Consider the following 15408-nt stretch of genomic DNA (forward strand, 5'->3'; position numbering starts at 1 on the left):
TCGGAGTAACGTTTGTGAAATATCTAAGAAATAATTTTCCTTCTAAAATTAAATTATTGTGTCCATGCTAGCACTTCTCTATTCGTAGCCCCTACGCTTTTAATTGAAGTAAAATGTTTTTTTGGTGAAAAAAATAACTTAAAATATTATTATTATTATTATTATTATTATTATTATTATTATTATTATTATTATTATTATTACGACGTTCATTTGTTAGGTGAAGCAGGAAGATCAATAGTAGCTGTTAATATTTTTATAAGCTTGTTAATTTTTATTTGACCTGTATTTGTAAATAATAATTCTGGAGAAAAGAACGTTAGCCTATAAACGTAAATATAAATGAAACAGTAATTAATTCGAGCCCACTGAATTCACAGTGTTTCTTTAAGGAATTTAATCCCCTCATAGTACCCAAGGTTATGGATTATTTCCTCCCAGGATAGAACGAATTACACACTGGTGTAGCAGTACTTCAAACCCCAGTGTTTCAGCGAACACAAAGTTCGGCAGCAAATCACACTTACGGTTGCTTTGTTTATAGTTTAAAGCAATGCACAAGAAAGGAGGAGAACTCAGAAGTCGAATGGAAATTCTGAGAGGAAGGAATGCAATTTATAGCCAATGTTGAGCGATAACAGAAGAGGAAATTAGATTGCTCGTTGCTTTCTGTTTTCTGTCCGTTTTTTCTGTTTTTCAACAAGCTGCTGACACCTTTCTTTTATAGTGTAATCAGCTGGTAAACACACTCATTTGGTGAAGCATTTTCTCATGGTGGCTGGAGCACTAAGGCTTTTAATTAATGGAGGAAGCACTCAACATGGTGGAATAAGCACTTGCTCATTAATATTCACGGATTGGAAAACATCTGTTACAAACACGGATAATATTACGTTAATATTCACTATTAACAAATAAATTTGGTCCAAAAAATTAATCAATCAATTGATTATTTGACCAAATCTGAAGCTGAAGCCGAAGCCGAGCCGAGCGAGCGACGACGGCGGCGGCGCGAGGCTTGCCTTCTTAACTCTTTAAGAGCTGCATGAAGTGCATTTGGAAAAAAAATTTACTCAAAATTTTCATTTCTCTCCATTTCTCATTCACCCTTTTTTAATACCTTACCATATTAAAAAGAAAAAACATTCAATAGATAGGATTGATCTACACAAACAAATGACGCAAGTTGCTTTTTTTTTTTTTACAAAAAATAAAATAAAAAATGTAGTGTTAAACAAAATCCTTAAAAGTCCGTGACATTCATTACCATGCTATATTGGACCAGGCTATTTGGTCAAACAATGAAAAGTATTAAAGGAAGGGTAACCAATATGTATTGAGGAAAATTCTATCAATTGTATTGACAAAATGCTAAGTACATAGATTCAAATGCCAAAAATAAAATTAAAAAAATCCAGAGTTAAATGAAAAGATTAAAAGAAAACATATATCGTTTGTGTTATATAGCCAATTCTTTTGGCCACAGGCTGAAACCAATTATACTATACTACTCATTATAGTCATTTTTATAAGGTGCATGTGCACAAAAGAGCAAGTTTATACTCCCCCAACCGTCAAATTTTTTGTCCACATTAGATGCCTTTTTTGTTTTCCTTTTTTTTTTAAAAAACAAATCATCAACCATCAGAGTTTAACAAGAAGTTTGCTTAGATTGTACATGACTTGAACATTCAATTGCTCGATATAAATTACTTAAACCTTCAGTCTACTCTATTGATAATAAAACTGTTCTATATAAACATAATAAGCCTCACTCTTTTGAAGCCAAATTTTAAATATTTATAAAGCGTCTTTTATATGGTTTTGCCAAATGTTAGGAACTTATAAACTTTCTGATATATAAAATTTCGGTTTGTAATAATAAAGTTGTGAAGTTTAGCTCTAATATAAATATAAAAGATGCCGAATATTTTAATTTTAGAAGTAAAAAGAAAAAAGACAAATATTGCAAGTGACAACCTTCTTAGGAACCCCTTTTTGTGGGCTCCTGTTTTATTTCATGGCGGAATTATTTATGCGAATAATAAGTTACATATATTTCAAACAAAAATATTCCTTACGGCCGCGGCGGACATTTCACGCATACAGCAAAGGTGTTACGCGGTTTTCGTCCCGAGGGGGGGGGGGGGGGAGAGGGGGGAAGAAATATATTATCGCTCTAGCCCCTGTACTATTCTATTTTAACGTGTGCTCCTCATTTATTCTGCTTTTCTGTTTCTCCCCTCCTTATTTTGTCACATACACATTTTACCCCCTTAGGAAATACCGAGCCCTCCCCCCCCCCCAACCCCCACTCCCCAACCCCGCGACTAGAAGGGCGATGACTAGTCCAGCAGCTTATGTCTCGTTGAGCAATTTAGAATCTAATCCCGGCTTCAAATTGTTGTGCCAATTATCAATTATTAACAGCCTAATCATGTCCCTATGACCACCACAGGTTGTGGCGAGATAGAGATTTCGTATTCAAACTCTTCTTCCTTCAATGGGCTTTGCATAACACGAATCTGGATTGATCGAGCGGAACATCAACCAAATTGATGCGCCAATTATCAATTGTTAACATCCTCATTAGGTCCTCATGAGCAAGAAGGATAGTGACGGAATAGATAGGATTTCTTCACCCTTAATAAGAGACTTCATATTTGAGCTCTTCATCCTTTAATGGACTTTGCATTATGCGAATCTGGATTGGTCGAAGCTCCAAAGCTGATGCGGAACATAAAAAAAAAAGCCATATCCCCAAGAAACCGATTGTTTTGAGTGGGGCATTTCTTACCTATAACCACTAACAGTTTGTTTGGATGGTTGTTACCTATTGTATAAAGTGCCAATTTATGGAACGCCGAATTGTGGTGGCACCATTTCCTTCCTTTTTTCTCTCCTCTTGCCCTTATTATTAAATAATTATATTTTATCCTTTACCCTACTTTTTACATAATAATTGTACTTTTAAGATTTGTGAGCATTTGTGAATGCAATCAGTTCTTTTATGGATGTATCATATAGATACCTAAGATCACTAAAATATGAGACTGCTGGTAACATACTAATCCGAAGACAGTGTCAACTAAAGCAATCTGTGTAATCTAGTTGCATTTGAATTACAACAGCATAATTACATTTTAGAAAAAAGGACTAAATATTAGTTTACTCACATAGATGCAACATAATACTATGCAACAAGAGAATATAAAAGTTTGTAGATTTCAGTGTTCAAGAACACGATGAATCACAAAAAACAAACAATTGTCTTCTTTGATTAGTCCAAAGAAATAAGTTTGTTTACCTGAAACACCATATATTAGCAAATGCCCACCTTTATGAGCTTGTCAATAGGTATATATCTTAGAACAAGGACATCAATGGCAAAAATAGCAAGACATGAAATCAAATTGTGCCAGACAAGCAACACAGAAAAAGAAACCCTCCACCCACAACGCCCTCCAAAAACTGTAGTCACCTTAATTAGGGCGGTCATATTCAATGTGTAAAGTTCTGTGCGAAGAATCTTACAGATTTGCTAGCTAAAGCAAAAAGCTAAGTGACTAAACTCCATATTACTGAGAGTCTGAAATGGGCTTGCGAACCACGAAGAAGTACATTGGTGTGAAAATCCCTTTCCTGAAACAACAGGTTAAAGATGTTAATCATATGTTCAATATTACGGTATATGAAACTAGTCGACTACATAATATTTACGAGGGAGTCATAATCTTACTTGGCACCACCGACAAGACCTTCTGCAGCTTTCTCTAAGAAAGCTTGAACCCTTTGACTACCTTTAGGAGCAAGTCCCACGTATTCAAGCGCCGAAACCTAATAAATCATGTGAAACAGTTTAGGGGTCGTTTAGTTACGTGTATTCCTGTCCCACATTATACCCGAGTAAAATAATACATAAATTCTCATATAAGTTGTACCAAAATTGGTAATACAACATTTGGTTTCTGGTATTAGACTCTGCATAGCTTATGCGAAACCAAACATAGCCTTAGTTATATGGAGATCATATTATGCAGGATTTTATGAGGAAATCATATTATGCAGGATTTTATAAGGAGATCATAATAGTTATGCAGGATTTATACCGAAAACCAAAGACTGTATAGGTGATGTGGAACTTTATATGGAGAAAAAATATCTTATACTTCAAGGGAAACTCTGACAATGAACTAATTGGGATGTCAAAATTATCCCCCGCCTTCCATGCAGGTCTACAGATGAACTATCCGAAACAATAAAGAGACAGTGTTGTAAGAAATATTACCAGATTTCTGGTGAAAAGTCTGCCAACTGCTGTTAGGCGGAAGCTACTGAGCGAGAAGTGACTCGTATCCAAAGGCAAGTACCATGGAACAGGTGAGTCATCAGCCAGATCCTTGTCCCATACAACCTTCATATACAAGTAGAGTTTAAATGCAAATTCCAAGGGGAAGTCAACTACTTGATGGCTTTAGAAGAAAAGGACTTGGCACTTACTTCAAAACCAGCTTGTTTGGCTGCTTCGAGGCACTGTGTTGTCAATCTAACCTCAGGGAGGCCATTTCCGAGCTCAATTTCGGCCTTTGGACAATGAAAGAATTAAGATAAGTAAAACTATCCAATAGATTGATAAACTACTTCAATGCTTCAGGATGTACCTTGATCCTGTTGTGCTCTTCGTTATTGGGGTTGTAAGAATCGGTCATGCACCACTCATACACAGCGAAACATTGACCAGGCTTCAGCACCCGGTAAATCTCTTTATAGCATCCAACCTTATAAGATTAAATGTATTAATAACCAACAAGCAGTCAATATACAAATCAAAATTGAACACAGTAAAAATATACACACTGGATCTGGTGCATGGCAGGTAGCTTCTATTGCGTACACTGCATCAAAGCTATTGTCAGGGAATGGCATTTTCATGAAATCACCCTGCATTGACACCACAAGACAATCAAATCATGCACTGAACAGGCAGTTCAAAGAAGTTTGACTTGATCTGCAAATTTACTACCTTTACAAAGTTGCAAGTCTGATCCAATCCTACTTTGCGGTTCAACACCTGTAGAGTAAAGGGTATTAGACAACTATACTCTAAAACTAAATAAATTTTTTCAACCATTTGAAATGGGAAAGCGAAATAATCAGCCTTTTTCTTTTTATCTTTTGGCTGGAAAACTAGATGACATGTGATCTCAGAAACCAGATTTCAGAGAAAAGTAAAAAGGTCTGATGCTTCCAATTCTATCCTTCTAATTTGTTAATATATTTGGTCAGAATAAGTAACAGGTAATCTCTGCCAAAATACATGACATCTTGCAAGAGCTGGTTTTACAAACACAACTAGGGAGCAAAGCAAATACCTGTCCCCTAGATATCTGATATTCATTATTGTTGAGGCCTGTAACTGATGTAGAGCTGCATGATTATAATAAAAATGGTGAGACTCTACAAAAATTGTTAGGTAAAAAGAGCAGATTACCATAAGGAATTTCACAGATCGTGTCATATACAATTTACCACTATTAAGTAAAAAAGAGCAAGTGATGAATTTGCAGTCCTCATTAACTGCTTTCATTGTGTCAATAAAAGATGTGAAACACAGGGTTGTGACATCTAACAAGCTCCTAAATGGGCAAGCATTCATTTCGTCGCCTCTCAACTTTCAGATGTTCAGTACCATTCTATGTCATTACTTAGCTCAAGGTGTGAGATTGAATACAGCAGAGTCTAAGTCGATCTCAAGAGTTGTGAGATAAGTGCCATTTACTGAACAGATTATTCACCAATAGCACTAAAGTTCATCCTACAATACCCATCCGATAATGAGGGATCACATGTACACAAAGCATGCTAATTAATGCATTGCCAACATGAGATATCTATTATATATGGTGGCGTGGCAAACTTAGCATTATATATCATGATGCAATTAGCAATATGGAATTTCATCAAGTTAAATTCTGAATTTGACTACCAAGCTCATGGTATGGTAAAAGGGGGGGCACATATACAATTAATCGCATTTCAGTTTGAAAAATCGCCCAGTAAAGGATAAATTGAAATACAGGGCCCACATGATAGTGAGGAGCTCAACAATTCAAAGTATCTTCATTCACCTGAATCGAGCAATTTCTCTTAACGGCCCACCAATTCCACATCCTACGTCCAAGACCTACAGTCATATTCCCGGTTTCAACAGATAATTTGAAGTAGTAATCCTGTAAGTACTTCATTATGTCTTCTTTTCATTAATGATAACATATGCAAGCCAAACCTTTTGTCCTGGTTTCAATCCCAGTTGCAAGGCAAGAAAGTGCTCATGCCTTTTAATGCTCTCTTGGAGTGATTCTCCTTTCCACCTGCAGGCAAAAGGGTGAATGAAATAGTAAGTAGTAATAACTAAGTGGCTGAAACCTAACATTCGTTCACATATGCATGAATGGACCATAATTAACAAACCTGGGTGCAAAATGGAATGACTCTCCCCAGCCGTATTCGTAGAAGCTAGTGCAAAGATCATAGTATTTGTTAACCTGAATGAAAGATTGTGTTACCAACTTTGCAGCTTCTAGAGTACATAATTGCGTTTCAACAAAAGTACATAAATATTTTATGTAAGACAAGAAAGTCAATTGATGTGAGACAAAGCTCCAATAGCTGAATCAAAATCTATTAACCAGCTAAGCCTCAATCTCAAACTAGTTGAGGTCGACTATACGAATTACACTTTAATAATTACACTCTATTCGGATCCATTTCATTCCAATACTGGCATGTAAAGAGATTCTCCAAATCCTGGCACTGAATTGTAAAAGGTTCTAGCCAAACATCATACTCATATAAGAGTAAATAATTAAATACAACAACTGTGAGAATGCGTGGGAGAAAAATATAATATTAATTTTTTAAAAGCGTTTTACAATAACCCTATTTATAAATATACACGATACATATTCTACTCATATTCTATGAGAGACTAGGGTAATTTACATAACTATCTAACACTCCCCCTCAAGCCAGTGCATACAAATCGTATGTACCAAACTTGTTACATATATAACTAATACGAGGACCAGGGAGAGACTTAGTGAAATATTTGCAAGCTGATCATTCGACTTCACAAACATTACATTGTAGCAATATCTCCTGAGATTATCTTTTCTCTGACGAAGTGAGATTCAATCTCAATGTATTTAGTTCTCTCATGGAACACCGGATTTGATGCAATATGAAGGTCAGCTTGATTATCACACACAAGTTTCATCTTGCTGATCTCACCAAATTTTAACTCTTTAAGCAAATGTTTGATCCAAACTAGCTCACATGTTTCCACAACCATTACTCAATATTCTGCTTCTGCACTAGCCCGCATCTACATTCTGTTTCTTGATCTTCCAAGAAACCAAAATTACCTCCTACTAAAACACAACATCCAGAAGTAGAACGTCTATCAGAAAATGATCATGCCCCGTCAGTATCCAACGATTTGCTCATGGCCTCGATCTTCAAACAATAATCCTCTGTTTGGAGTTGATTTTACATATCGAAGAATGCGGACAACTGCATCCCAATGACTATCACAGGGAGAATCCATAAACTGGCACACTCACACGGAAGGAAATGCCAGGTTTAGTCACTGTGAGGTAATTTAATTTACCAACAAGCCGCCTATATCTTGCAGGATCACTAAGCGGCTCCCCCAGTCCTGGCAGAAGTTTAGAATTCGGATCCATAGGAGTCAACAAGTCTACAAAGAAGTTTAGAATTCGGATACCTGAGCTAGACTGAGCGACCTCAATACCTAGAGAATACTTAAATCTGCCAGATCCTTTGTCTGAAAGTGCTAAAAGAGATGTTGCTTCAATTTAGTAATACCATCTTGATCGTTGCCGGTAATTACAATATCATCAACATAAACCACCAGATAAATATAGAGATTTGAAGCAGAATGCCGATAAAACAAAGAGTGATCAGTTTCATTACGAGTCATGCCTAACTGCTAAATAATTGTGCTGAACTTAACAAACTAAACTCGAGGAGACTGCTTTAGACCATAGAGGGATCGACAACCAACATACAAGGCCACTAGGCTCCCCTTGAGCAACAAAAACAAGTGGTTGCTCCATATAAACCTCATCCTCAAGATCACCGTGAAGACAAACATTTTTAATGTCCAACTGATAGAGAGGTCAACGGCGAACAACAACCATGGATAGAAAAAGGCGGACTGATGTTATTTTGGCCAAGAGAGAGAATGTATCACGGTAATCGAGCCCAAATATCTGAGTATACCCTTTGGCAACAACACGAGCCTTAAGTCGATCAACTTGTCCATCTGGACCAACTTTGACTGCATACACCCAACGACAACCAACCGTAGATTTACCCGAAGAAAGAGGAACAAGCTCCCAAATACCACTCGTATGTAAAGTAGACAACTCGTCAATCATAGCCTATCGCTATCCTGGATGAGACAATGCATCACCTGTAAACTTAAGAATGGAGACAAAGGACAAAGATAATACAAACACATAATGGGGTGATGATAGACGGTGGTAACTTAAACCGACATATGGGGATTAGGATTAAGTGTGGATCGTATACCTTTTCGAAGTGCAATCGATTAACTAAAAGGAGACAAGTCCGCAATAGGAGCAGGGTCAGATGCAGGACGTGAATCAGCTGGGCCTGATGCTGGGCGTGGATGACGATAATAAGTCAAGAGTGGTGGAGCTGTAAATGGTTGAACTGGACTAGGTGATGGACATGAAGTTGTAAGTGGAGCTGGAGTTATAGAGGAAGATAAATGGGAGATAGTGACTGAATATCAAAAAGATAGAATTAGTAGCACCTCATAAATATCTAAGAGATTACCTGGACCTGTGAAGTATGATTGAGTTTCAAAAAAGGTAACATGGTACCACTGGAGGTCAGGTGAATAGCATTGATATCTCTTTTGCGTTCTCCAGTAACCCAAAAATACGCACTTAAGAGCACGAGAAACTAACTTATCTTTTCCTAGAGTAAGGTTATGAACAAACACGTGCTCCCAAAGACACGGGGTGGAAGAGAGAACAAAGGTGGATGGGAAAACAAGACAGAGAATGGAACTTGATTCTGGATAACTGATGATGGCATACGACTAATAAGATAACAAGATGTAAAACTGGCATCCCCCAAAAACGCAATGAAATATGAGATTGTATGAATAGGGTACGAGCAGTTTCAATACGATGTCTATTCTTTCTTTCAGCTACCCCATTTTGTTGAGATGTGTATGGACAAGATGTTTGTTGAATAATCCCATGAGAGTTCACAAACTGCTGAAATGGGGATGGACAAATATTCTAGGGCATTATCACTATGAATTGTGCAGATAGAAACCCCATATTGATTTTGAATTTCAGCGTGGAATGTCTGGAAAATAGAAAATAACTCGGATCGTTTTTTCATCAAAAATATCCAAGTACACCTGAAATAATCATCAATGAAACTGACAAAGTAGCGGAATCTCAAGGTAGAACTGACCCGACTAGGGCCCTAAGCATCTGAATAGACTAAAGTGAAAGGTGACTCTACTCGATTATCATGACGCAAACGAAAATGAGAGCGAGTATTGTTACCGAGATGACATGACTAACACTCTAGGGTAGACAATTGAGATAAACCAGGTACCATTTTCTAAAAGTTTCGACAAACTAGGATGTCTCAACCTATTATGTAATAGTCAGGTGAATCAGTAACAGGACGAGTTCTTGAAGGAAGATAAGATAAAAGTCCATGTGATTTTGCAAGAATAAGGTAATAAAGTCCATTTGGTTAACACCTGGTGCCAATGATCCGCCCCGTACTGCGTACCTGTATAAAGACAAGGACATCAAGAAATAAAACAGAGCATTTAAGTGATTTCGCTAAGTTGGAAAAAGAAGGCGACCAACGCAAAAGAAAACCCAAACTTGGAATATGCCGGAAAATATGCTCATGCGCCGGCGCGTGAACAGACTCGCCAAAAATTCTGGAGACCTTCCAGGTGCGTGTGGGCGCGTGGAGCAAGATCTGCCGGAGGGGGTGACAGGGGCGTGGTCGCCAGTGTTGTCAAAGGCGCGCTTAAGCCCTGAAGCGAGGCTCAAAACATGTTGAGCGCTTCGTCTCGCTTTGTGGACGCTTTAGTGTCGCATCAATGCTCTAAGACATACTTTTCCTTGCCAATGAGTGTAATCCTGAAAAGACGACATTAAACAATTGATATTTCCCTTTATCATAATTTTTTTTCAATTTTTTTGTCCATATATTTGTTAGTCATGCTTATAATTATTAGTCTTGGACTACTTATAAATATTTTTACTTTTTCTCCAGTTGCGCCTTTTTTAATTAAAGCCCACGCTTTATTTGCGCTTTGCGCTTAAAGCCCCAAGGGACATTAGAGCTTTTTTTACGCTTTTCGCCTTTGATAACACTGGTGGTCGCTGGACTATGGTGGATCTCGTGGTGGTGCTGGTTTTCGCACAAAACCGCTAGATATGATAGTTGACGCAGACAACCACTTAGGTCACCGGAAAATTACACGGTGATTGAGTTCTTTCTTCTTGGACGTCACTGGAATGACGCACATCGAATTTTTCTGACCGATACTCTGATATCATGTGAGAATGCACGGGAGAAAAATATAATATTGATTTTTTATAAGTGTTTTACAACAACCCTATTAATAACTATACACAATACATATTCTACTCATATTCCATGTGGGACTAGGGTAATTTACATAACTATCTAACAACAACTAAGTCCTAATTCTAACCGGTAGGGATTGTTGGTGTCGCCTGCATGAATTATTTGCTTCATGTTATGTTCTTAACAACTCTATTCATACTAACTTGAACAAGAACATCCTTTGAGTTATTAAACTTGTAAAGTTCTTTGCTGGTCTACAGGAAGACAAGAACGTGTGAATTTGCATAACACAAAGCTACGCAAATTCTAGGTATTTGCTAAAAGATTATAGGTATTTTGAAACAGCTTCTCTCCAACTTATTTTAGGTTTACACTTATCCCATATTACCACCTTCATTCATCATAGTATTACCGCATTCAGAGTCTATGTAAGACAAGATCAAACCATCTAACAGTTAGGGAAAATTTTGAGACTAATGAAATAATGAGCTGCTATAAACCTAACCTATTCCAACTTCAATTCAGTTGAAATTTCTAAAACTTTGCCTTTTCCTCAAATAACAGAACTGGCTTGTGCAACATAGCACTTCTAGGCTCCAAAAGGCAGCAAATGTGATAATACAGAAAAGCTAAAATATGGTTAAGAGGTCTGGCCGGGACACGTATTGGTTTCCTAGCTTTTGGCTCCAACCAAAAGCAATAACAGTTTCTACCTCCAAGATCACCATAGCTTTAGTAACTATTCAGAGATCTCAATAATTCAGCTTTTGGAGCTAAAGTAAAACAAGAAAGAATTCATCTTCATTGATAAAAGAAAAGTTTGTCCTCTTAGTTCATTTTATTCAGCAAAATCACATCAAAAGAGTTAGGAGCAGGGTGTAAAACTCACTTTGTCTTTCTTATAAGCCAATAACACCTCCTCTCAAGGTGTGTGCGCAAAATCACTCATCAATTGCTGAAACAGTTTCGGATGTTGTTTTGCTAACTAGATATAATGTGTGACTGTGTAAGAGATCTTTCTTCCCACGTCACTAACAGGCTCAAATAGGAATATCAATATGCAATTACACAGCAACAGCAAAGCTTTACATGATCAATCAATGTCAAATGGATGACATGAGGATTACCAGAGAATACGAGATTGCCAAATCCAACAATTGTCAATTACTGTGCATAGATTGTGAACACTGATTTCTAAAGCATTAAAATTATAATAAATAATAGAAATGTTTCTCACCATGTCAGTATAGTTATTCTTTCTCTCTTCTTCTTCACCTCCATAATAACCATGGTACTTCTCATACCTAGTTCATTTGATAAAATTTTAAATCAACAAATACATTTAGAAAAATTGATAAGATTAACAATCATATAAAACAAAAAGAAACAAAAAAAAAGGAAGAAGGAAAGTAAACTGCAATTCGGAAATCGGTTGCAAGCAGAAGTTTGGTGTCCATTTCTGATCAAAATGTCTCTGACTTCAAGAATTTCTCTTTTTTGTAGTAGACACAATTTTATTACTACTAGAAAAACAATTAATAGTACTACTCCATCCTTTTGATAGCTGACCTCTTATATTATTATATCACAAAAAACAATATGGCAATTTTATTGACAGGAAATTATTGAGCAAGGTGGGCGGGAATTTTCTGGACTCTAAGGACCTCAAAGAAAAAATTGGACCTTCAAAAATTGAGTTGTCAGAGAAATATCATTAACTTATCTAAGCTACAACAGGTTCATAAAATAATTTTAGGTACTAAAGAACATGATGTTGGCACTATTAATAACACCCAGAGAAAAAAAAAACCTACGCATTTGGTAAAGTTAAAAGTGATTATAAGCCAAGTGCTTATAAGTCAAAAATAAGCCAAAAGTCATAAGATGGTCACCCCCCAGCTTATGAAATTTTAGCTTATAAGCACTTTAAGTTTGACCAAGATTTTTACTATTTTATCCTTAAAATATTTCTTTTTAGAACAAAACTCCGGCATCGATACTCATTGCCTCAAGTATTCAACCTAACCCAACCTAACCCTCCCCCCCCTCTTCAAGTCTGCAATTCTCATTGACTATTTAAGATAAGCAAATTCTCTATTCCTTTGCATATTTATATATATGTGATTGTGTATTAATCTTTGAACGGTATGTAATAAATGAGGACATATCAAATTTTTGGTGTATTGCTTTCTAAGTGTTGTGGTGATGAAGACAATGTTTGTTTCTCTTCAAATATTTTGCCCTATTTAGGTTTATTTTTTACTGAGAAACTTTTGTCAATTTATTAATTATTATAACTTATGATTATATGCTTATCATAAAATAAATTATATTTATCAGAAAAATTATCTTATCTAAGCACAGTTATATTTAAAATAAAATGATAAAAAGAATATTTTGTATTGATCTGGAATCTAAAATTTTGAAGAAATTACGCCATTATATGTGTAAACAGTTCTAAGGTTATTTAAGTCATTTTAACAGAAAAAGAGCTTATAAGCACTTTTTTATCAACTAATGTAGCAACTTATTATCAAATTTCAGTACTTGCACCCAAACATGTAACTACTTATTTATTAAATCAGTTTCAGCACCTAATAGCGATCGGCTACTTCAAATCACCTAATCCAAACGGGATCTAAGTAGCTCAACGTAATCTTAGAAAATGACAGATCATCATCACTACTCCACCAAACATGTTATGCATTACACAAAAAGAATAGGATCTACAGTATAATCACAATAGAAATCTTTGTGATACAGTCCTATTAATTATATCACAATTCTTAAGTGTAACAGATCAATCTCCCAAAGATAGATAAAAACTGATTCTTTCTAAAAGACTGCCAACAGACATTGCATACAAATCTCAGATTTTTAGTTTCTGAGCTTTAAAGGGGTAATCTTTTTTTCATATTTAATTTGAATTACACCCAAAAGCATAATAAAAAGGGAGAGAAAAGAGGAATACTTGTCAACAGCAGAGAGAACTTCCTCCTTGTTAATTTTGCCACCAACCCCAGATGCCAGATCAAAAGCCCCTTGTTTTGACATTTCTTTCCCAAATCACAAGATCTATAAACAAAGAAAAAATCCACATGCATGATGAAAAAATCCCAAAAAAAAAATACAATTTTTACAATGCAGAAGAAGGTTACATACATACACAAAATCTATGTAGAGAAAGGATCTCTGTATTCTTGGAGAGAACCTTTCACCTTTCAAGAGAGAAATGGGAAAGAGTATAATAAAACAGAGACAGATCGTAGAAAGCAGATGTACTTGGTGGAGGTGCGGGAAAATTTACAATATGTATATAAATACAAACACTGCCAGCCAAGAAAAACTTGGAGACAGCAAACAGAACATAACAGAACGAAAAAGTGTGGTGGGGCCACGTCAGCACGTGTTTTGCACATCTTATACTAGACTACTATAAGATGAAGTAATAGACTACTATTAGGACCCAAAATTTATTTGGGTTATTTTAGCAAATACATATTTATTCATAAATTTTATTCATATTTTAGTAAACTCCTAAAACCCAAATCCCAAATTTTGACCCAAAATATTACTATTATATATTTTAAAAATTATCCCAAACTTTTGTATTTTATAAAAGAGCCCACAATTTATTATTTTTTAACAATACAGTTTCGTCTTTTCGGTGATCTGATAGTATATTATGTAGTTCATTATAAAAACAATAATTTTGTACCAAATTTATTTATATTCAGGACTATGGTTTGTGATAATATAACGAATGTCATTGATAAAAGTACTATTGGGTATTTGTGGCAGTTTTTATAACTTTTAGGTATAAGTCATGTTTCATGTTTTTTTTTGTTTAAAAAAAAGTGAAATATGTTTTGAAAACTAATGTCCATACACATTTTCATCTTCAAATAAAACTTCAACCAAATCAGATTTTATAAAATAAATTTGGAAATGTATGAACAAACGGTAGCTTAGTAATAGTTTATTTTTTTGAAAAAAAAATTGAAGTAGTTTTTTTCTAATATAAAATCAAGATTTGGCCGATATTAATCACTCCTAGGGAAAGAAAAGAGAAAAACAAACTCCCCTAGGGAACTTTGAACTCTATTGGGATCACACTTATTATTATGCCCGGTTTTGATTTAAGTGCTCTTCGGCAAATCCAAAAGGAAGAGTGAGAAATAATCCATCACTTGGAATTGGAAGCCGGCAATGTGGAGTTTCTACTTTCATTTTTATTTTCTCGATTACAAAATTTTCTCCCTACTAAACTAGCGTTTGGCCATAGATTTTCAATTAAAATGTATTTGAACATCAATTTTCAAAATATATTTTTCAGATTTATTTTGAAAAAACATGAAACATGAAACATACCTACAATTCTAAAAACTATCACAAATATCCAACAATATCATTATTAATAACATTCATTATATTATCGCAAACTATAATCCTAAACATAAATAAATTTGGTAGAAAATTATCATTTTTATAATGAACTACATAATAGTACACTGTCAGATGACCGAGAAGACGAAACAATATTGTTTTTATAAAATACAAAAATTTGGGGTAATTTTAAAAAAATGTAATAGTGATATTTTGGTCCAAAACCAGCTATTGAACTGATTTGAGGATTTGAAATTTTGCCAAAATCTATGAACAAATATATATTTGCCAAATAAAATCCAAATTTGTTTTTGGTAAAATCTATGACCGAAACGG

The 15408-nt window shown here is 35.3% G+C and overlaps 1 protein-coding gene across 2 annotated transcripts; it reads right to left on the reverse strand.

The window, feature by feature from the left end:
• Nucleotides 1–3236: 3236 nt before the first annotated feature.
• Nucleotides 3237–13992, reverse strand: LOC107813194 (cycloartenol-C-24-methyltransferase 1-like). 2 transcript variants are annotated; one of them, XM_075242583.1, is made up of 14 exons: nt 13853–13992; nt 13658–13761; nt 11924–11990; nt 6472–6545; nt 6287–6371; nt 6129–6184; nt 5373–5427; nt 5024–5071; nt 4858–4941; nt 4662–4778; nt 4501–4584; nt 4289–4414; nt 3740–3837; nt 3237–3642 (listed from the first exon to the last, which is right to left on the reverse strand). In XM_075242583.1, exons 2-14 carry the CDS (start codon nt 13738–13740, stop codon nt 3579–3581), a joined length of 1041 nt encoding a protein of 346 aa, XP_075098684.1. In that variant the 5' UTR covers nt 13741–13761; nt 13853–13992; the 3' UTR covers nt 3237–3578.
• Between the last annotated feature and the right edge of the window lie 1416 nt (nt 13993–15408).

The sequence above is a fragment of the Nicotiana tabacum genome, chromosome 22, assembly GCF_000715075.1.
Source record: "Nicotiana tabacum cultivar K326 chromosome 22, ASM71507v2, whole genome shotgun sequence".
Taxonomy (NCBI): Eukaryota; Viridiplantae; Streptophyta; class Magnoliopsida; order Solanales; family Solanaceae; genus Nicotiana; species Nicotiana tabacum.

Coding starts and splice junctions, on each gene's coding strand:
- LOC107813194 (XM_075242583.1), bottom strand. CDS start 13,740: ATGTCAAAACAAGGGGCTTTTGATCTGGCATCTGGGGTTGGTGGCAAA. Junction 6,546..11,923: donor AGAATAACTATACTGACATG/GTGAGAAACATT, acceptor TCTTTCATTCAG/GTTAACAAATACTATGATCT. Junction 6,372..6,471: donor TCATTCCATTTTGCACCCAG/GTTTGTTAATTA, acceptor TTTTGCCTGCAG/GTGGAAAGGAGAATCACTCC.